Source organism: Salvelinus namaycush, chromosome 20, assembly GCF_016432855.1.
Source record: "Salvelinus namaycush isolate Seneca chromosome 20, SaNama_1.0, whole genome shotgun sequence".
Lineage (NCBI taxonomy): Eukaryota > Metazoa > Chordata > Actinopteri > Salmoniformes > Salmonidae > Salvelinus > Salvelinus namaycush.
In genome coordinates, this window is record NC_052326.1 from 21,790,850 (window position 1) to 21,815,087 (window position 24,238).

A 24,238-nucleotide genomic window follows, 5' to 3' on the forward strand; every position below is an offset into this window, starting at 1 on the left:
CAAATGGCTACCCAGACTATTTATTATCTACGCATAGTCACTTTACCTCTACCTACAGTACATGTACATATTACCTCAATTACCTCGACTAACCTGTACCCCCGCACATTGACTCTGTACCGGTACCCACTCTATATAGCCTCACATCTGTTATTTTATTGTTGCTCTTTAATTATTTGTTATTTTTATATTTCCCTCTTTTCTATGTGTATTTGTATTTTTTTTAATTTTTTTTACTTCAGTTCATTTTAGTAAATACTTTCTCTACAATAATTTTTCTTAAAACTGCATTGTTGGTTAAGGGCTTGTACGTAAGCATTGCACTGTAATGTCCACACCTGTTGTATTCAGCGCATGTGACAAATACAATTTGATTTGATTTATGAGGACAGCCAAAGAACCCTTTCGGGAACGCTTTTTTAAAAGAGTGTATCTATCTATGAGCCATCTATTTTTTTAATAGATGTCTCATGAATTGAACACGCATCCTATTATTATAATTACTTTGAAAGATATCACTCAGCCCTTCTACCCCTTATCTTAATTATACTCAAGGCATAATTATTGAGTAAATAATACTAACAGACTAAGCTAACTTTTATAGTGGGGTTTCCTATAAAGAAGACGTTCTCCTAAACAAAACAATTATAAAACATGACTCAATGATTGGTATTTACCGGACCATTAAAAATGACTGTAACATCACTTACTCTTTGTTGAATTATCTGATCCATGCTCCTTGTCACCTGCCAAGAGTGTCAAGACATTAATATACAATACATTACTAACAACAAAATCTACATAAATGTCGTAGGCAGAAAACTTATTGCTCGACTATCACCCTTCCACGTGATTCTAAAATTCATGATTATCAGACATAGATGAGGCTGTTAGGCGATTCTATCTTTATGATTGACAGTATGGATAGTGGAACTTCTTTTGGCAGGGGGAGAGCGTGACATGATCAACAACTACAAGCATAAACAAAAGTCCTAGGCTATTTATGATATATTTTAGGGTTTGGATCATATATATATGTAATATGCACATGTCCTAAATTTGAGATGTGGAGCAATTTTCCTAGCGTGGATAATGCTGAAATATACACGGCACCCCTTTGTCTGCTGTTTTTGGTTACGCCCAAACTTGTTTCAGATTTGAGTTATTTTCTATGGCGTCTGGTTTACTCTATTGAAGGTGAAGGTCCGCTCATCTCCGCCAGCATTCGCTGTCAATGGCTTTCAGGACTTATTTTATTTGAATGTCTGGGCTTTTAACACTTTCGTCCAAAGAAACCAATAATGGATATTCTATGGATTTTATGGATAATACCCACCGTTATAGCTGTAGAAGGTAAGAGCATGTTTGAATTCCATTAAAAAACGTCTTGCCGACCGGGTTGTAGAGTTTCTGATCACAGCACGTTGAGTGGTTGACTGGTTGTTAACGACAAAAATCACACCTCTGTCACAGAACGTTCCGGGGATAACATTGTGGCAAGGCGCTTCTTTGATTTTTGAACTGAAATAATTAACAATAGCTATAATGAGGGTTGCACCGAACATGCCCTCATCCTCTCAGGTAACCGAACGTAGGTTATTGTTTGTTATGAAGGACATACCATATGTTTATTAGGCTACTGTATGTCATTGTATACATGCCAAGTCAATACATCTCTAGGTTTATATAATTTCAAACAGTTCAATCTTCAACACTAAAGTAAACGCGTTAGACTACTTTATAATGCAGCATGGATTTTCCTCTTGTCTGCAATTTGTAAAATAGCAGCATGAACAACCAACAACAGTCAGTAGGCGATACATTTCCTGAAGATGATTGTGTCTAGTATGGACAGTTCTGTATTTGATTAATGAGGCATCTGTGGTATAGCTTAATCATTTTGTTGGAAATGGAAGCATCTAATTGTGCTGTGCACTGGCCGGAGCACACAGGTTTCTCTTGTGAATGATGATGAGCAGCGTGTTCAGTGGCACAATGGAACAGACTTCATGAGAGCAGAGCGCTACAGTAGCTTACCAATGTTTAACCACCAAGCACTATCCCTCGTTCATTGAAAATAGGGCGGTAGGTTGATTATCTACACTTCAGTTAATGTGCTATTTTTGTGTGATGATTTGTCACAGAACACGAGTCTTGTGTTTGCTTTTGAAGGGATGAGTGTTGGCGGGTTAGAATGAGTAGAGCCTACCTCTTACATACCGGTAGGATACCAACCACAATGTAAATACGTTCCCTGTAAACATAAATATATACATACTGTAAACCAGGGTTCCCCAACTGGCGGCCAGCGGGTGGTTTTATTTGTCACCCAAAGTTTTCTGAGCTAAATATATGTATTTATATATATTATGAATTTACACTTTTATTGTTAGACTTAAAAGAGTTTAAAAACACCAGGAAATCGGCTCCAAGTGATTTTAATTTGGAAAATCTGCTCCCAAGTATTCCCACGCATATTTGAGAGGCACAAGGGTTGAAATTATTATGTTTTAGTCAAATATTATATCAGTTTGGGCTTCTTGCGGTCAATTTTCTGTCCATTTTTTTGTAATTATGTTCTGGCCTTGACCCTAAAGAAAAAATCGACATGGGGCTGAATCTAGTTGATGATCCCTGCTGTAAAACCTACTGTACTTAGCCTACCAAGTGAATAAGAAGCTGATGCTATCTTCATGTAGCCTATAGTAGTTTTTGAAGAGAAGTGTGCTCCACATACCTTGATAGTCCTTTAGAGTTGCTAAATAAAACTTTGGTATATTTCAAACAGCATATAATTTAACTGGTATATTGGAAAAGGATGTTGCCTAAATTGTTACATAGGCAGGCCTAAATAAGCCTGTGAATTTGTACTTTCCAGTTGACATTTATAGTTGTAGAGTAGGTAGGCCCATACACATATCCAATGTTGTGTTCCACTGGCAAAATAAATAAATATTTACATTTTAGTGATTTAGCAGAAGCTCTTATCCAGAGCAACTTACAAGATCAGTTAGGGTTTAGTGCCTTGCTCAAGGGCACATCGACAGAGTTTTCACCTAGTCGGCTCAGAGATTCAAACCACAGCGTCCTTTTCGGTTACTGGCCCAACGCACCTAACCGCTAGGCTACCTGCCGCCCACTATATGGTAGTGTTTAGGCCTCTGTCTGAGCGTAAGAATTTTCACACTGAACATTTATACATAATAATTGTAAAATGCTATATTTTTTACAACTACAATTGTTTAGTTGTCTGATTACATTCTTTCAATGAAAATAGTAGAGTAGATGCTTTTGCTTGTCATAAAATACCAACCTATATGTATATTTTTTAACATTCACTGTAATTAGCAGTTGATGATGCTTAGTATTTGGAAATATTTTTTCTGTCCTTATTCAAAATAATAATTTTACCTATAAGAGAAACACTGTTTGCAAGACCTAGGGTCTAGGAACCAGACTCATACGCAATTTATAAAATCATTTCAATATTATTAACAATGGCTTTGTGACCTAGCAAATATATATATATATATATATATATATATATCTATCTATATATATATATACAGTATATATATACAGTATATATATATATATATATACAGTATATATATATATATATTTTTTAATGTGTATATATATATAAACCTGTCTTGAGCTGCTATATTTTCAATTATATGTTATATTGTTATAACAACTATATTGTTATCATGAATTCATATTATTGATATTATTATAATTATTTCAATGTCATTATTATTATTTTGTTTACTATATAAACATATCTTAATTCAGTGAGGATTGTTTTTTACATTTTACTGGAGGTAAATTATCTAAGGCCAGACTCTTCCTATACATGTTCCGGTTTGAGTTAGTTCATCATATTTGTTCATTTACATTTTCACCTGAAATGAAGAATAAAGCTTGAATGGGAAAAGCTCATGGGTGTTCGCCTTGATAAGGTTAGTGATAGAATGGAGTTCTTCTCTGTTAGCAGTCTTTGGGCTCTAGGGTCATGAGTGAGGTGGAACCACAGACAGTAGGATAGAAGCTGCTTCATGACAAATAATAACAGACCAATGTATTTCAACCAATTGCGTTGAATAGAGTGGCATGCTGTTTTCTCTTTCTGGAATGCAAACGTGGCTAGATGATGTATGAGACTGCAAAATATATTTAGAAACAGCAATAAAATACAGGCCTTTGTTTTGTATTGTGCAATGTGGCGGGCTAATACACATACTATGATGTCATTTAGTAGGCCTATTTTATTAAGAGTTTTTTATTTTATTTGTGTCGCAACCAATCTATGTCATTAATGAAGCCATTTATTTGGCTATTCTCTTTCAGAATACATTTATTTCTTGGTCATTTACAATGTAATACAAATATTTGCACGTTCAGACAAAGGTTGCATGGAAGAAAATGCTGTTTTCCTTCTGGAGAGACAATTAGGCTAATAGTTACTCTTTTTCACGTTTCTGTTTACGTAATTGAATAGTCATTCATTACTATTCAACGTCACTGACGATAAAAGTATTGATTGCCGAACCCATATTTCTCAAGCAATATTAGCCGGCAACACTATTGTTATGTTTATTGTATTTCAGTATCGTGACTGGTTGGTCTCATCCCCAACCCATCACAGGCCCCCCATCTTACTCTTTGTATCACCCTAGCCGATCATCCAATGAAGTTGCAGGAGTAGGCCACGTATGAAAAATCGAGAGTTGAAAAAGAGGTCACTGCAGCCTTTTAAAAAAACAACACGTGACAGAGAGGAAAGTTGAAGTAAATCGTATTGACGGCTCTGATGTCATGATGTCAGAACATGGTTGCTTTGGCGAAGGTTCTTCTGTCGGGTTTTATAAAAATAAACGTCCAAGTACACCCATAGTCATTCCGGCACATCTCTGAGATCAAGCCTAATGTTGGTCATTGCATCGTGATTTAAAAAATAACAGATATTTTTGGGTGTTTTGATGTATCATTTTAATAGCTAGCTAATAAGTATGTATATCTACCGTAATTGTATAGCCTAGCAATTGAAGAGAATACAAATAGCTATACTTTTATGTTTATGTTAGGCTAATTATTTAGCCCTACGTATCTTTTAATATATTTGGACAACATAGATTGTTTCATGTTTTATCTTTTGTTTAGCGTTTCTTGGACATAGCAGGTGAACTTTCTATTAATGACAGGTGATATTCTTTCATCTACAGCTGTAACGTCTGCTTCCAACTCACACTCTCAAACACATGGATCCTCTGAACGCAGCTCACGTTCCAGCACACTTTCCAGCTCACACTCTCAAACACATAGATCCCATGAACACAGCTCACTCTCCAGATCCCAATCACCTGAATTCTGATTCTACTGTTCACACACCTGTATGTCATTTACACACACTATTTAGTTCAGTTCTTTGCACCCCATCATTGTGAGGTATTGTTTGTTTTAAAACATATTTTTATTCGGAGCTCTGTTTTTTCCCGTGTTAGTCCTCCTGTGTATCATAGTTTTGGACATCTTCACTAACAATGTTTTTTTTGCCTATTCCCTGCCTGTACCTTTGCCTATCAGATTTCCTGTCATCAACCTCTTGCCTGATCTCCCGGACTACGTTATTAGCCATTTCCCTGCCTGTACTGTTACCTTTTTGGATTCCCTGTGTATGACCTTCTGCCTGCCCCTGGACCCAGCTACCTGCCTCCTCCTGTGGTCCTTTACTAAATAAACACCTGCTGCGCCCTGCACTTGAAACCAGCACTCTGTCTCCCATCATACTCATTACAACAGCTCTAACAACCCATAGCTTCGTATATGGATTTCAGAGTGGTTAAATTTGGAGAGTGATGTAGCTAGTTATCTTTTAAACCAAAAGACAGGGATGCTGTTGGGCTAAAATACTGTGGATTGTGGATTTAATGCAAGCCCCTGTTGATATGAAATCTTCTCGGTAGGCCTATGGTACGTTTTTGCAGGCAAGCTGTAATAAATGGAATCGAGGTGCTCAGTAAGATAACTCCTGTTATTCCAGCAGAGCCAGGCAGGCTTGTGTATTTATCTTCTCATTCTGTTTACCTTTGCATCATCTGCAGGTGCATTACTTACCTCATACCAGGTGTATCTATGGAGCGCATCATCATCAACAACAACAACAACAAAACAACATTTATCTCGCAAATCTTACCAGAGCTGTCATAAAGTGTTATCATGAAAGTATGTGTAAGCCCATTCACTCTTCATGCTATTTAAGGTCAGGCATAGTATTATAAAATCTAGTCAGTCATTGATTGAATTAGTTAACCACAAAGCTTTTGGCTGTACCAGACCTTTGGCTCTCTATATCTGATTGTGTATCTTATTACCCTTCTCCTATCTCTGGACTGGGTAAATACTGGGTAAATAATGGACTGTAAAATAAAGTAACCAAAGTTTGAATAAACACGGTTTATTGACTAGCTTTTTTGTGGAGTTATGATAATTGTAACAAAGTGAAGCCATTTAATTCAGTGTGAAATCATGATTTTTATTCAAATTCAATCGTCGCTCAACATTAAAAATTGCACAAACCGTCAACAGTATATTCCACCACCTCTCTGACTCGTGCATCAATAATTTGTGGGTTTAGATAACTGACAGTTGTAGAGATGACACCATGGATGAGGCACTGTAAAAGAACTTGGGATCCAGATTACATATCTAAGGAAGGGAGTTGTTTTTTGTTAGTATCTAGTGAAAATGTCAGAGCGATATCTTAGGGCGCTTTTAGATATCCCCTTATGATCAGGATCCTGGAACGTTTGGTACCCTGATCCTCACAATAAAGCATGTGTGAAATGCAAATTAACCCTGGCTGAAACAAATCCTGAGTACCAGGTATTGTACTATTTTGCCCGTTGTAAACAAGCTAGCTTGTTAACGTCATGTAGAAGGTGCGTCTTGCTAATCGTACCATTGAAACGGTTATTTTCAGGTCTTGTGAAAACAAAATGTATTCTGTAGAATTCTCACAAATTTCTTATTTGAAAATGCCCTTAGAGATAGTAAGCAGCCCCAGAGGTTTGTCTGCCGTAATGCGATTGCCTCCTCCAATAGGCTACAGTGGAAACCTGAGAGAAAACAGTGCTTTCACTATTTCATTCTTTGTTGTTCTGTTTTATCCTAACATGTATTTTTTGTTGTGTGTTGTTTGAAGAGAGTTATGAACATTTGCATTTTGAGTCTGCCAAATTCGTATAAACCTGCTTTCAAATGTAAATTCAAAAGTCCCATTTAATTTGTACTTGTGTGGGGACTAGAAGTGTTAGCCTAACATGGAGGCGTTATGGTTTTTGAAATAGTAACAAAAGGCTATGAGACGAGGGCTCTAAAATGGGATTAAATCAAGGTCAAATGAGCAACCATACACAATCCTGTGTTTTCTCAGTCTACCCAATGAGCAGATGCATGGAGCTCGTCTGTACACCAACCACCACAGTAAACTTTAACAGAATCTGCCTCTATTCAAGACCTAATCCATGCTGCCCAGGGCCCAGGCATTGTCACTTTGCATGCTAAATTTCAATTAGTGCTGGTACCAGTTGTTTCACTTGAGGTTGCGTGTCACATTTCGGGGACATCCATAGGCTACCTTGAGGATGAGTTTAATGCCGGGGTATCCGAGGGGCTCAGAGATGTTGGCCGATGGCGAGAGGGGATGCCAGTTTCATAAAAACGTGTTCTCTCTGCATGGGATGACATCATTGTGGCAAAATTTTGAACTGCCGTCTTTTGTTACGTGCATGTATCAGTGCCTCATTCTCCATCCATGTTCACTACACCATTTGTTCATCAAGAGCCAGTCAGAAAGAGCCTGCCCCCTTAGGTAACATACCATTAAAAAAACAATCTTCAACACTCTTCATTAATTTCAGTATTTGCAAGATAAAAATTATTCCAAGCAACAACTTGATTTATAGTCATACTTTGATATTTCTTAAGTTTACATGAAACCTTGTTTAGATGGAAACATTTATTTTCAACCTCTCCCTCAACGTGATCAAGACAAAGGAGATGATTGTGGACTACAGGAAAAAGAGGACCGAGCACGCCCCCATTCTCATCGACGGGATTGCAGTGGAGCAGGTTGAAAGCTTCAAGTTCCTTACTGGGGTACATCACTGGGGCCAAGCTTCCTGCCATCCAGGACCTCTATATCAGGTGGTGTCAGAGGAAGGCCCTAAAAATTGTCAAAGACTCCAGCCACGCTAGTCATAGACTGTTCTCTCTGCTACCACACGGCAAGCAGTACCATAGCGCCAACTCTAGGTCCAAGAGGCTTCTAAACAGCTTCTACCCCCAAGTCATAAGACTCCTGAACATCTAGTAAAATGGCTACCCAGACTATTTGCAGTGCCCCCCCCCCCCCCCCCTCGCCCCCTCTTTACACCACTGCTACTCTGTTGCCATCTATGCATAGTCACTTTAACAACTCTACCTACATGTACATACTACCTCAACTGACCGGTGCCCCCGCACATTGACTCTGTATCGATACCCCCCTGTATATAGTCTTGCTATTGTTATTTTACTGCTGCTATTTAATTACTTGTTACTTTTATCTCTTATTCTTATGCGTATTTTTTTGAAACGGCTTTGTTGGTTAGGGGCTCGTAAGTAAGCATTTCACTGTACCTGTTGTATTCGGTGCATGTGACTAATACAATTTGATTTCATTTTACTATTCCCAAAATGCTTTTTTATGTCTTGCCTCAGGACGGTCAACTGTGCACAACATAAGCTCAGTTGGAAAAATACAATTGAATAGTTCTAAGTGTAGAATTTCAACACCAACAGGTTTGTCAACACTAGAGGTACTGTGGAATGTGGACAATTGAGCACCTATGCTTTACATTAAATTGTATTCTTTACTGAGGATCATTTGAATTATTGGTCTTGGGTTTTGTTTTTCTAGCAGTGGTTAAAGTATAGGTGTGTTGTTCTACCCTAGGGCTATAATTGTTTTAGCCTGTGGTCAGAAAATGTGTTTTGTCTAAAAGTGAGACAATCTAGACACTATGACTAATGCCCCTTTATTCAACCTAACATTGTATGGCACTGTTAGGGCTTGCAGTGCCCTGCACTAATATTGGCACCCTGTCACGGCCGTCGAATGAAGTAGACCAAAGCGCAGCGTGGTGAGCGTACATATTCCTTTTTATTAGGATGACACCGACAAAAACAATACAAAACAACCGTGAAGCTTAAGGCTAAGTGCCACAAACAAAGTTAACTTCCCACACTGAAAGGAGGGAAAAGGGCTACCTAAGTATGGTTCCCAATCAGAGACAACGATAGACAGCTGTCCCTGATTGAGAACCATACCCGGCCAAAACATAGAAATACAAAATCATAGAAAACAAAAACATAGAATGCCCACCCCAAATCACACCCTGACCAAACCAAATAGAGACATAAAAGGCTCTCTAAGGTCAGGGCGTGACACACCCTTGGTAAATATGAGCAAAACGGGCTGTGAAATGTTTTTCTTTATTGTTTATCCTCTTGGTCTTTCATTCAAAATATTCACAAAAATCTAACCTTTAATTAAAGTAAAATAATTGAAAGAAAAAATACATTCTGATCATAAAACAAATATTTTTTCCTTTGCCAAGATAACATCTATCAGCTCTGAGTCTTCTCCTATAATGCGTAAAGAGGTTGGAGAACACATGGCAAGGGATCTGAGACCGTTCCTCCATACAGAATCTCTCCAGCTCCTTCAGATTCCGAGGTCCACGCTTGTGGACTCCCCTCTTCTGCTCATCCCACATGCTTTCTATGGGGTTTAGGTCAGGGGATTGGGATGGCCATGGTAAAACCTTGATTCTGTCATCAGTGAACCATTTTTGTGTTGATTTTGAGGTGTGCTTTGGATCATTGTCCTGTTGGGAGATCCAACCACCGCCCCGTTTAAGCTTCCTAGCAGAGGCAGTCAGGTTTTAATGTAATATCTGCTGGTACTTGATGGAGTCCATGATACCATGTATCTTAACAAGTTGTCCAGGGCCTTTGCAAGAAAAACAGCCCCACAACATCAAAGATCCACCACCATACTTCACAGTGGGGATGAGGTACTTTTCTGCATGGCTATCTTTCTGTATACACCAAACCCACCTCTGGTGTTTGTTTCCAAAAAGCTCTATTTTGGTCTCATCTGACCATAGAACCCGGTCCCATTGAAAGTTCCAGTAACGTTTGGAAAACTGTAGGCGCTTGAGTCTGTTGTTTGATGGCAGCAAAGGCTTGTATATGGCAACCCTCCCAAACAACTTGTGGTTATGTAGGTGGCGTCTGATGGAAGTTTTGGATACTTTCTGACCCAAATATCCAATTAACATCTCCAGTTGTGATCCTTGAGGATTTTTTGGCCACTCGAACCATCCTCCTCACTGTGCGTGGGGTCAATATAGACAAACGTCCTCTTCCAGGCCGATTGTTAACATCTCCAGTTGCTTTAAACTTCTTAAGTATTGCCCTGATAGTGGAAATGGGCATTTTCAACCGTTATTTTCTTTTAGCCATTTCCTGATTTGTCCAGCTCAACAACCTTCGGTCGCACATTATTACGGTTTTCTCGGGTCTTTCCCATAGTGATGGATGACCTTGAGAACTTGGCCTGTGTGTCACCTCATATTTATACCCCAGTGGAACAGGAAGTAATAATTGTGACACACATGTATTGGAGAAAAATATTTATTTCATATGTATTTTTTTCAATAATTTTACTTCAGTTAAAGGTTCGATATTTGTGAATAATTTGAATGAAAGAAGAGGATAAACAGCAAATAAAAAAAATTCACAGACCTTTTTTCTCATATTTACCAAAGGTGCCAATATTATTTTGGGGGCTCCCGAGTGGCGCAGCGGTCTAAGACACTGCATCTCAGTGCTAGAGGCGTCACTACAGACCCTTGGTTGATTCCAGGCTGTATCACAACCAGCCGTGATTGGGAGACCCATAGGGCGGTGCACAATTGGCCCACCATCGTTAGGGTTTGGCCGGGGTAGGCTGTCATTGTAAATAATATTTTTTTCCTAACTGACTTGCCTAGTTAAATAAAGGCCAAAACATAGTGGAGGGCACTGTATATTGAAGATTAGTCAGATTGATTGCATAATTCTGAGATAGATAGATATAATTATCATGTTTAATATAATTATATTATCTTCCAAGCTTCATACCTCTCAACACTGAATGTCAAACAGAATGTGGTTGATAATTAGTTCAGCTAATGATGTTAGAGTTGCTACACAGAGGTAAGGAGTTTATTCAATGGGAACACAGTTTCTGGCCAGTACCTCATCCCTGTGGGCTATATCTTGTTATTTTGAACTGTATAAATTCAATAGAAACTACAAAAGCAACCTAATGTGTACCTTTACAGGTATAACATTGTTATACCAATTGTTCAGGAACCTAGATTTAGGATAATGTTAATATATAGTTTAAATGTTTCAATCACAACTTCTTGACAACTTCTTGACAAATCACAAACCTCCAGCATGTCACATCCTACACTAAAAACTCAAGATGATGAGCTCCCTCCTTGTTGCCTGCATTGTTATGCATATTTGAAAGCATACATCTCACAGCTTCTATACCTTCATTTGAATTGAGCTCAGAGGGTAAATGCAGCTGGTGTCAAGCCAAGTGAGGAGGAGCATACCCTGAGAGAGGTCAGACCTGGTCTCCGAGCTGCCCTCCATACACACCCCAGGTACTGTGCCACTGCCTCGCTGAACGGGCCCACAGAACACAAACCCAGCGGATTAGTGTCTAGCTCTCAATGTCCCCGGGAGCAGAGCCCATCGGCGGAGACAAAGAAAGACTGATTGCGTTGTCATCTGCATCACAAAGGGAAGCCTTTTCCACCTGAACCGTTGCCTCTGCTGCGCTGCACATCCTCTCTATCAGTTCCTCTGGACCCACGTGACATCTGCCTTTTGTTTTTCTCTCTGTCTCTTTCTATTTTTCTATATCTCAGTTTTTCTTTCTTTCTCCCCCTCACTCTCGCCCCTCTCTCTCTGTCCCCGCTGTCTCTCCAGCGGTCGCCATATCAGCAGTGTGACGCCTCCCTCAGTGGGGACTGGGCTCGCTAGACTTTATGTAAGCTGCAGCAGATATGACCGATTTCAGCCCCCGTCGGTAGTAATGGGCCCAGCATGGGTCATCATTTTCCTCTTCCGAGGGAAACACACTGTAACACTGGGTCTCCCCCCTGCCCGCACCCTCACTGGCTGGCTAGCCACGGTGAGCTGCTCGGTTCTGCTCTGCTCCGCGCCAATATGCAGACACACAGACAAAGGTCCTCCACTACTCCTTTCCTGCCAGAACAGACCTATCAGTCTCACTCTCTGGTACAGACAGAGCACCCTGACATGATTACCAGTGAGCTGACTGAGTTTTATCTGATTAGTGTGAGCTGGGAAGGACCTGGTGTCCAGTAACAGATGATGCTTGTCTTTAGTTATTGTACAGGGAGGTTGAGCACCAATGTGTAATGGTACAGTAGAGCAGATGAACTGTGGCTTGTTGCCTTCTCATGGTATCAGCACTCTAGTTCCTACTGTACATGTAGTTCTATTGTGAAGACTCAACGACTCTACCTAATGCTCAATATTTACGTATGTACCACACATGATAACTACCCCCTATGGTCATGCAATAATTGTTGTTTTTTCGGAATCAAATACCTGATATTATAGATAGCTAATCTGAGGACAGTACATTTAAAAGGCAAAAAAAGAGAGAACATTATTATAAAACCGTTATTAAGTGTGATACGGGAGATTTTTGTTCGTATCTAATTGCATTAGCCTAGTGCAAAGGAAATTAACGAAGATAATGAACTGATTTGGCCCGTGGCTGTGACTTGACTGCATTCAGAGAGCAGGAGCTAATGTTTTGTTGTTCCCAGATTAATTCAGATACAGCATAAGTCAATTGTAAAACCTCTCAAATGCTCAAAGGGCTCTAGAGTAGCTACAGTTCAGACAGTCAGATTGGTGAAAGGTACTGTAACATCAGGGGTATCAACCTAACTTTTGGCTGAAGTTACACAGTGTTAGATGTGGCCACAGAGGCGTGTTGTACTGTAGACAGTTAAAGAAGCAGGGGCCATTTTGGTAACCTGGAATAGTAAGAGACGAGAGCAGCCAGGAGGAGAGAAATAAAGTGCTAAAATGGACAGAGTGGTAACTGCACTTCTTCTTAGCAGTTAATCGGCTGTATTCCAATTACCCAGGACTGCCCCAGGCCAGAGGGGCTAATTTTCTTCACAGACTTAGCCCTGGTATGCACACAGGAGTTTTACCATTACCTAGGGGTGGCAGGTAGGGTGTGATGGACTTACGGCAGTTTTGCTTGGAGGATTTAAGATGGCTTCAGAGAGTTTTCCAGATTTGAATTTTTCTTCCATGTCATTCATATCGAAGCTTAAAGAGAGTCCCTCTCTCTTTCTCTCTCTCAATATTACTGTTATTCTTTCTACCTGTATTTATTACCGCAAAGCTATTCATATTGATAGGAATTGCTGAGTTTGATCTGCAATTACCAAGAATTCTCAAATATTTTTTAACACAATCAGAAATTGAAGTCATTATAGTGGGTTGAGGTAATCACCTCCTTTTAGAATTCTCAGACTGCTCCAGACAACCCCATATGGAGCTCCCTCGTCAATCTGCAAAGGCTTAGAGGCCTAATCAATAGCACAAGCTTAGCAAATATTTAACCCATAGCAACATTATAAGGATAACATCAATGAGGGGTCATTACAATTTCCCTTTTAATAGCTTGTATGATAAACACTCCATTCGACAGAGTAAGCACATGTGCATTTGCATAATCAACTCTCAGCAAGCAGGTTCAGGATGAGGCCGATAGGCAGCAGGATCTGTCAGACGTGCAGTTGTAATGACTCCCACTGAGGCCATAAATTCATGTCTTGCTCTTGTTCCAACCCTTTATTCATTGTTATTTTACCCTAATTTCTACCCTGTAGGAAACACTACCCTTGAAACTCACACCACGTTTTGAGAGAAGCCAAAGACAGAGCAATACGTGTCCACTGGGCTCGATGAAACCATGTCTATGTCTAGGGATCATTGTAGCCATAAGGTAACACAGCTCACTGAAACAGGAGCACAATATAGGGATTTGAGGAGTGATGACTATTTTCAATACCTTCCTCAGGCTCAACATTTCAGATAGTATTCACGGTGGATCATTTGGAAGGGCAGCTGGGAAATCCATAGAGAATCTCAGGAGGCCTGCTGTGGCTGTGAAATCAATGCAGCGATCCTGCCAAGAGTGTTAAATGAAATGAATAAGTCATATGATATGGTTAAATTTGTAGAATGTTATTATTCATGTGGACCAAACAACTTTATCTGCAGATAATGCAAGCTGACATTTATATCAGTGGAGCACCCCTTATACCCACCATCCATCAGTCCTTTTTAAGTTTACAATAGCCATGGCTCTTACGTGTTGAGTTGTGGACTGAATGACGAGGTAACAACTCTTGCAGAAAGCTTTTACAAAAAAAAGGATATCATACAAACAGGAAACAACTTGTTTGTAACCTAGAGACACATCATTGTGCTATTTTAACGGAACACTCACATACGTCTGATTAAAACTGACAGTGTATTTTATATTTTCTCTTGAAATTCCCTCAGGGAATCAATATGTGTATCAATTTCATAGCATACACAGGTGGAGCTAACATCTCTTTACAAATATGCTTTTTTAAATTATATTTCTTTACTATAATGATTAGATTATTTTCTCATGTCTCAACAGAGCTTCATTACCAAGAGTCCTCCATATTTATATCTTACTTTAAATAGTTTAACCTTGCCTCTTCCCAAACAGTACATTCTTTCACAAGCCATTGGTGTTGTGTGGCATGCATTGCATGCAAGTGTTGTGACTGTATAAGTCCCTTGATGGACTTGCTGTTAGAAGCCTGCCTCTTGGAGTGATTGAAAAAACATGTTTGGGGTTAGACCTGCGTCCCTGTCCCTGCACAGTTTTGACAGGGTGCATGTCAGAGGGGTTGGCTAAACCCACTCCGTACCTGCCACCGGGTTGAGTGATGGCATATAGGTAGCATTATAGCTCCTCCTCCCCCTCCCTCCTCCCACCCCTGGCTGAACACAACCCTGCTGTCAAGTAAGAGGAATGAGTGGAGACTCAGAGAGTACCAGGCTTAAACCCTTACTCTGGCAGCAGCACAACTCCCTGGACATATTCAACTGTTTTCCATAGAGTGTTACCGCAGAATGTTACTTCACTTTATTACAGTATGATGCTTAGCCTCAAAGAGTATGGGAAAGCATGGTTGAATACTGTAGTGTCATGTGATTTAGCGTTGCTGCCCACAACATAAACCAACAAACCAATAGATTATGCAAAAGTATTTCCTTTTGGTCTTGGTGTTTATGGTAAGCTGTCCTACTTTTTAGAAATAGACATTCTAAATCTTATGGTGGTTTTCCTGTGGACAGACAAGCTTCTGGCATTTGCACAAACTCAACACGCCTATGTTCATACTCACAAATATACACATATGCTCTTACACTCACACACTCTCCTTATGACCAACTCAACACCTGTCTACAATGCTTTTTGGGCATTATGGTGTTAGCATGGAAGTCAAGAGGCCTGGAGCAGGATTAGACTAGGTGTGAACACAAGGCCGGATTAAAGCTGCTTTTTTAACTCATATTTTGTCACCTAACGTTCACACTTGTCGGTTAGTCACCACACTCACCACACACTGAATAGTGAGTGACTCAATTAAAATATATATTTTTCACCAAATATGTATACCATCTACATAAATTGAGACTTTGCAATGATGCCTGGTTGTATGTTTTGTTTATTTCAGATCCAAGTATGATTTCTGCCTCAGTCTACCAAACATACTGTTGAAGTGGAGTGTTGATGGATATGTCTTTACAGAAAGCTTTTAAAAGCAATGACAAACAGGCCCTGAATCTGTCAATTTGTGCGATAGACTGCCAATTTCAAAGACCATTCTGTAATGACCTTAAATAAGTACATACTCTCTCTCTCTCTCTCTCTCTCTGGCAACACATTTTTTTTATTTTGGTAGATATGTAAATGCAGTTATATAAATGATCTAAGCATTGTTGCAGGGTATTATATGTTGCTTTATCCATGCAGTGTAATTGCGTGTCATTGCAGCGTAGTGTGAGTCTGAGCTGAGGAACCACTGTTGCATAGTTAAATAGCAAATTAAATATTGAAGGACATCACCAACATATAGACTGGTAATATGGCTGAGATTCAGCAGTCCCCTTAGTTGCCGACTTAGCATTCCACAGACTTCGGAATGTTGACGTTACTGAATAGACTTGACAATAATGATTCTGCTGCTCGATTGAGAGTATCAGATTGAGGATTCGAGATGGCTTAAGGTTAGTACTCTCAGTGATCGGGGACATGAGACATTTGACATAGATATTCAAAGCCTCTTTTGAAAAGCTAACTTAAACGTGTTGTCTACACAGCCATGTATGACATTTAGCCTATTTAGTAAGACAGCCTCCTATGGATTAGATTAGACATGTCAGTTATGTGAGGTGTCTTGACATCCCATGAACAGTACTGTGGCAACTTGGTATATACAGTATTGATACAACACTGTCAAGGTTAAAATGTACCTGGTATGAAGTGGTCTAGTGGTTTCTGTTATCTTCTTATGGCTGAGATCCCGCTAACGTGATCGATATGACAACAGCCAGTGAAAGTGCAGGGCGCCAAATTCAAACAACAGAAATCTCATAATTAAAATACAATTTTAAAGGTAATCTTGTTGTTAATTTCAAAAAGTCTTTACAGCGAAAGCACCACAAACGATTATGTTAGGTCACCGCCAAGTCACAGAAAAACACAGCCATTTTTCCAGCCAAAGACAGGAGTCACAAAAAGCAGAAATAGAGATAAAATTAATCACTAACCTTTGATGATCTTCATCAGATGACACTCATAGGACTTCATGTTACATAATACATGTATGTTTTGTTCGGTAAAGTTCATATTTATATAAAAAAATCTCAGTATACATTGGCGCGTTATGTTCAGTATTTCAAAAAACATCCGGTGATTTTGCAGAGAGCCACATCAATTTCCAGAAATACTCATAATAAACTTTGATCAAAGATACAAGTGTTATACATGGAATTTTAGATCCACTTCTCCTTAATGCAACCGCTGTGTCAGATTTCAAAAATGCTTTACAGAAAAAGCAAACCATGCAATAATCTGAGTACGGCGTTCAGTGCCCAAACCAGCCAAGAAGATATCCGCCATATTGTGCAGTCAACAGAAGTCAGAAATAACATGATAAATATTCACTTACCTTTGATGATCTTCATCAGAATGCACTCCCAGGAATCCCAGTTCCACAATAAATGTTTGTTTTGTTCGATAATGTTCATCATTTATGTCCAAATAGCTACTTTTGTTAGCGCGTTTTGTAAACAAATCCAAAGTCACAAAGCGCGTTCACTAGGAGCAGACGAAATGTCAAAAAGTTCCGTTACAGTCCGTAGAAACATGTCAAACGATGTATAGAATCAATCTTTAGGATGTTTTTAACATAAATCTTCAATAATGTTCCAACCGGAGAATTCCTTTGTCTTCAGAAAAGCAAATGGAACAGAGCTTGCTCTTACGTGAACGAGCGTCACGAGCTCAAAGCATTCTGCCAGACCTCTGACTCATTCCCCTCTCATTCGGCCCCACTTCACAGTAGAAGCATCAAACAAGGTTCTATAGACTGTTGACATCTAGTGGAAGCCTTAGGAAGTGCAACATGACCCATATCTCACTGTATCTTCAATAGGGAATGAGTTGAAAAACGACCAACCTCAGATTTCCCACTTCCTGGTTGCATTTTTTCTCAGGTTTTTGCCTGCCATATGAGTTCTGTTATACTCACAGACATCATTCAAACAGTTTTAGAAACTTCAGAGTGTTTTCTATCCAAATATACTAATAATATGCATATATTAGCAACTGGGACTGAGTAGCAGGCCGTTTACTCTGTGCACCTCTGGGCACCTTATTCATCCAAGCTACTCAATACTGCCCCCAGCCATAAGAAGTTATTCAGCTTCGTCTATGACTACAGTTTACACAATACAATGTATATTTCCAAGTTCAACACAGTTAATGGATCATGCTCCTAATGTTTTTGTCTGATTGATGCCAAAGCCTTTTGGCTGCAAACTCTTAAGGATTTTTTTCAAATAATGTGTATGTTGGACATGCAGTAGACAGCTGTACAACTAGAATCTCCATCAGCATCAATAATTATATTAGACTATGCCTGATTTATTAAGCAACATATGACACATTACTGGTCTTACAAACCTCAAAATGATTTCAAGAAGTCTAGTCTTGCAGCTAAAACATTTCAGAAACTCAATTGAAAAAAATGTCTTGGAGCTTTTGATCAGATTGTCATTTGGCTGGATGATAACATTATTGAACACTTTTAGTTAACCCTGATGTCCAGAAATGTTCTGACAATGACAAAGGAATTGTGTTCATTAATTTACGAGTAATTCAACTTTCATGGAACGTCCCATTGGAGTTCTTGGAATGTTTTCACAAGGAAGGTTCTCAGAAAATGGGATAAATCAAGGTTGGAACTTAGTTGGAATAATTGTTAGTTGGGAAAGTACTACGTGCCCTGTAACTGGCACTCTGACTCAAGTTTCCATTTGAATCTCAGGTGCTGCATTTCAGAAAGTGAATGCCACTCAAGGAGAGAAGAAAGATGAAGATATGGGTTTGGATGTTTTCATTGCCCAATTGTGGTTAGTTTTAGAGAATCACGAGAATCACAACATCTAATCCTTCATCCGACAAAAGGAGTGAATACAACCTTTCTGGTGTCCCACTCATTTTGGCTAGCTGGAGGGCACTTCTCAATGGCCCACTCTCAGAACAAAAGGATCTGCACTTCAAAACAGCACGTTGGCTGCCATCTTTCTCTCCTTCTGTCCCAAGTCTGTTCAGTGAAAACAGCCGTTTCAGTCTCCTTGAAACAGTATTTTCTTCCTCCACCTGTCATCCTCATGCAAATGTGAAATATTAATAGCTTAGAAGTGGGGTGGAAATCTCACCCCAGAGAAAGGCATTACCTGTCACTCTGTTTTGCATTAGGACTTCATCAGTGCCAAACGATTTAAAGGGCTTTTGCTCAGTTGTTAGGCAGACATGATTGCGCCTGTGGCCATAGGGAAACATGTGCTCAGTTTAAAGGCGGCATGCAGGGCCAGATGTGTGGGTTGAGTGGTGTGCTTTTCTCACACTTGAACGTGTGTCAAAGCCAGTGTACAGCTGTCTGAAGACTGAAGACTCAGTCAGGCTATCTCAGGAGGAGGAAACAGGTGAGAAACAGGATGTCTAATTGAGCTGGTTAATGTGCTGTCAACAAGCATCCCTACCCGTGATAAAGGTAAGCTCTTATGCATCCTATTAGTGTTAGGTTAGTAGTGAGAGCAGATCAAAACTACAGAAAATATGGAGGTTCTGTAAAGGAAATCATTACTTAACAGTATATTTAGATACTATTGGCAGAAGTGCATCGGCTGTGATTTACTGTAGGAAACGCTGCATGCACTGGGGCTTACAGGTGTAGGATGACAATCCCCCTCTGCTTCCATCAGCTATAGTCCAAGCTCTAGCTCCAGATCCAGCTCCAGCTCTAACCTCAGTCCCTCCTCTGTGTGTGTGTGTGTGTATGAGGGAGGGATGCAGAGGAGGGAGGGTGGTGAAGGGGGGGAGCATCTGACCCCCCTGCCAGGGAGTTTAAGACCAGAAGGGGGAGCTCTCCTTTGGGATTTAGAGGTTGGATGCCATTTTTTCAATCTAAAATAAACGTCAGCCTTTCTTCTAAACTAAGCTAGAGATGTTTTTATGACCATTTTTCATCTACATGGCCATTTTTCGTCTATCGTCTACACTTGATGCTAGCTAGCTAGCTAAGCTATCGTTTGCAAAGCTAACTAGCTAGATAGCTAAATATTATAGGTAAAAAAGCTTAGCTTGCTGCTAAAGAACTTGCTAAGACTATGTATGTAACGAACACTGAACAAAAATATAAACACAACATGTAAAGTGTTGGTCCCATGTTTCATGAGCTGAAATAAAAGATCCCAGAAATCTTCCATACACACAAAAAGCTTATTTCTCTCAAAATGTGTACACAAATTTGTTTACATACCTGTTAGTGAGCATTTCTCCTTTGCCAAGATAATCCTGATTAAACAGCTGATTAAACAGCATGATCATTACACAATAAAAGGCCACTCTAAAGTGTGCAGTTTTGTCACACAACACAATGTCACAGATGTCTCAAGTTTTGAGGGAACGTGCAATTGGCATGCTGACTGCAGAAATGTCCACCAGAGCTGTTGCCAGAGAGTTGAATGTTCATTTCTCTACCATAAACCTCCAATGTCATTTTAGAGAATTTGGCAGTACGTCCAACCGGCCAAACGGATATAGCAAAAAAAGAAACGTCCTCTCACTGTCAACTGCGTTTATTTTCAACAAACTTAACACATGTAAATATTTGTATGAACATAGCAAGATTCAACAACTGAGACATAAACTGAACAAGTTCCACAGACACGTGACTAACAGAAATTGAATAATGTGTCCCTGAACAAAGGGGGGGTGATAATCAAAAGTAACAGTCAGTATCTGGTGTGGCCACCAGCTGCATTAAGTACTGCAGTGCATCTCCTCCTCATGGACTACACCAGATTTGCCAGTTCTTGCTGTGAGATGTTACTGATGGTGGGTTTGTGCCCATAGGTGATGTTGTTGCCAGTGATATCTGTTGAGGACCTGCCTTACAACAGGCCTACAGGCCCTCAGTCCAGCCTCTTTCAGCCTATTGCGGAGAGTATGAGCACTGATGGAGGGATTGTGCGTTTCTGGTGTAACTCGGGCAGTTGTTGTTACCATTAAGTACCTGTCCCGCAGGTGTGATGTTCGGATGTACCGATCCTGTGCAGGTGTTGTTACACGTGGTCTGCCACTGCGAGGACGATCAGCTGTCCGTCCTGTCTCCCTGTAGCGCTGTCTTAGGTGTCTCACAGTACGGACATTGCAATTTATTGCCCTGGCCAAATCTGCAGTTCTCATGCCTCCTTGCAGCATGCAAGGCACGTTTACACAGATGAGCAGGGACACTGGGCATCTTTCTTTTGGTATTTTTCAGAGTCAGTAGAAAGGCCTCTTTAGTGTCCTAAGTTTTCATAACTGTGACCTTAATTGCCTACCTGTTAGTGTCTTAACGACCGTTCCACAGGTGCATGTTCATATTTTTTTATGGTTAATTGAACAAGCATGAGAAACCCTTTACAATGGCCTTTACAATGAAGATCTGTGAAGTTATTTGGATTTTTACGAATTATCTTTGAAAGACAGGGTCCTGAAAAAGGGATATTTCTTTTTTTGCTGAGTTTAGTATTTCCTAGATTTTCCCAAAAACGGATGTCCCACCCTGGAAACGAGAGAAAGGCTTATTAACCTTACAGCCCCTTTTCTGAGCCAGAACTAGAAGCCAGTGTTGCTTGACTTTAAAGCTACATGTTGATGATTTGGTTTGTGCAGAGTTGTTGGTATCTTTTAGTGATATCTAGTTCTTTAATGACAGTGATGTCTAGATTCTGTTCCAGGTGAAGCCTACTGCCCATTTATAAAGGAAAATAAAAAAGATTGAACAGGTTCTTCCTCCTCTTCTTCTTGTAATCAGTTTCAAACGAGACCCAGCCACAGGGTTTAATTTGCCATCAGCTTCTTGTAGAGTGGATGAATAGTGCATAAGGGTTCCCTGCTCCTTCATAGATTTTCAAGAAAAAAGGACGATATTAAGGAATCTGTTTTTTTTTGGTGTTTGTTTTACTCTACCTGTGTTCGAATACCCATACTAACATACTGTATACTACATATTTAATGAGTATATACTACATTCTATATACTATTAGTTCATTTTAGCATACTATAAACGAACAGTTGAGCGTACTAGCTCTTTGCCTGTCTACCGGAAGTTGATGCTGCTGCTTTGCAACCTCTTGCTAGCTAGTTAGCATAACAAATTACTAGTTAGACATTTTCCGACTTCGCGTGTGTTCTTAAATTCAATGTGGAGTGCCAGAGTGTGCTCATAAATTCAGAGCGTTGTTAGATTCTCTGTTTCTAAATTCAGAGCGTTTCGCTCTCGGAGCGCACACTGGACGCCCGAGCCGCGGAGTAGGGTTGATTTGAGCGTTCTGACTTTACAACAGCAGTCAAGCACCCAAGCTAATGTTGGCTAGCTTGCTAGCTACTTCCAGACACAAATGAGACCACTCTGACCATTTTACTCACCCTAGCAGAGCTGGTTAGGCAGTTTTCATGTTATCCAGAGCATTGGTGACTGTAGCTGTGCTGCTGGCAACAATTTAATTACGCTTTTTTTGCCGACGTTTACTGACACCGGCCATATTCAACGGCTGTTGAGCGCTCGTAAATTCATTATTCTGCGCTCTAGTACACTCAGAAGAGAGGGCTCTGAAATTGGAGTAGATAGCTGGAGCAAATTTACGAAAGCACCCGAATGTCCATTGATAATGCACAACGACTATAGCATTTAACTAAGCTAAGAATGACGGGAATAATCAAGTCAAATAACGTTGCGTAGTTAGATAGCCTATAGTTAATATACTGGCATGCTTGATGTAATGATATGCTATGTGGTTCGTAAGGACAGCATAGCTAACAAATTGTGTTAGCTAACATAACGTGTTTGGTAACTTATTTGAAAAGTCATTACTGTATTACATTGCTCAACATTTTCTTAACATTTGTCATAATTAGTTAAAGCAATGAATTTGTATCCGCTCTCGTACTTCGGCTGCATATTTTCCAACTTTTTCTTCAAATCTGAAAACAATGTGAAGCCACGTCCATTTCCAGAAGAATTGCATTATTGGCCCTAAAGTACGGAAATAGTGTCCCCTGCGTGTATACTTCATATTTTGGTGAATTTATTTTCGACATCCGGGAGCTTTTGGCATACTAACTATATCCATACTATGACCAATAAGCATACTATATACTCAATTCACGTCACAAATAGTACGGTTAGTGCGGTTAGTATGAGTATTCGAACACAGCTTCTGTTTAATTACAGACAAAATCAGCGTTTTTCAGTAGGTCTCCATTAGTGTTGCACGGCATATCTAAACTTCTGTGCTTTTTCGATACTAGAACATGAAAAACGGTTTGGTTGTCACGTTCTGACCTTAGTTCCTTTTTTATGTCTTTATTTTAGTTTGGTCAGGGCGTGAGTTGGGGTGGGCATTCTATGTTATTTTTCTATGTTTTGTTCTGTTGGTAGATTTCTATGTGTTGGGCCTAGTATGGTTCTCAATCAGAGGCAGGTGTCAGTCGTTGTCTCTGATTGTGAGCCATATTTAGGTAGCCTGCTTTTCATTGTGTGTTGTGGGTGATTATTTTCTGTTCTGTGTTTTGCTTCACCGTACAGGACTGTTCGTTTGTCGTTTTTGTTCAGTATTCTTATTAAAACAATATGGACACTTACCACACTGCGCATTGGTCCTCCTCTTCTTCCACCCACGACGAGCGTTACATTGGTACTATAATTTTTTACTTTTTGTATTTCTGTCAAATGTGTCTCATGGATCAAGCCTGTCTATCAGCCTGACTTGCCTAGTTAAATAATGTCTCTCTCATGTCTGTCCCAAAGATGATCCTATTATCATTACTGGTTAAAGAGAGAGCGAGTATTTTCTATAAAAGAAAAAAGAAAGGGAAAGGGGGATACCTAGTCAGTTGTACAGCTTAATGCATTCAGCTGAGCTACTTCTATGCAAATTTAGTTGATCAGTACAATAAAACAAATCCCAAATGTAAGGGAAAGAGATTTTCATCTGTAGTCCCATAAAATCAGCCATAACAAGCTCAATAACTCAATGCATGCGCACCTATTGAATATGCATTTACCTGTATTGTGGATAGGCCTAGGCTACATCTTGATTTATCCAGTTTATCGATAGAGATTTACCATTCAAATAAATTATGACCATTATATAGTTAGATTGGTAAAAAAAGTCTGATTGTATGACTGTA

The 24,238-nt window shown here is 39.7% G+C and overlaps 1 protein-coding gene across 1 annotated transcript in view; it reads left to right on the forward strand.

Annotated features, from left to right (window-relative positions):
* The first annotated feature begins 1,203 nt into the window (after positions 1 to 1,203).
* Positions 1,204 to 24,238, forward strand: part of ephb2b (eph receptor B2b) — a 177,231-nt gene continuing 154,196 nt past the window's right edge. Inside the window, exon 1 of the mRNA XM_039015883.1 lies at positions 1,204 to 1,353. Coding sequence (XP_038871811.1) covers positions 1,302 to 1,353 — 52 coding nt within the window. The 5' untranslated portion in view covers positions 1,204 to 1,301. The remainder of the gene's footprint in view (positions 1,354 to 24,238) is intronic.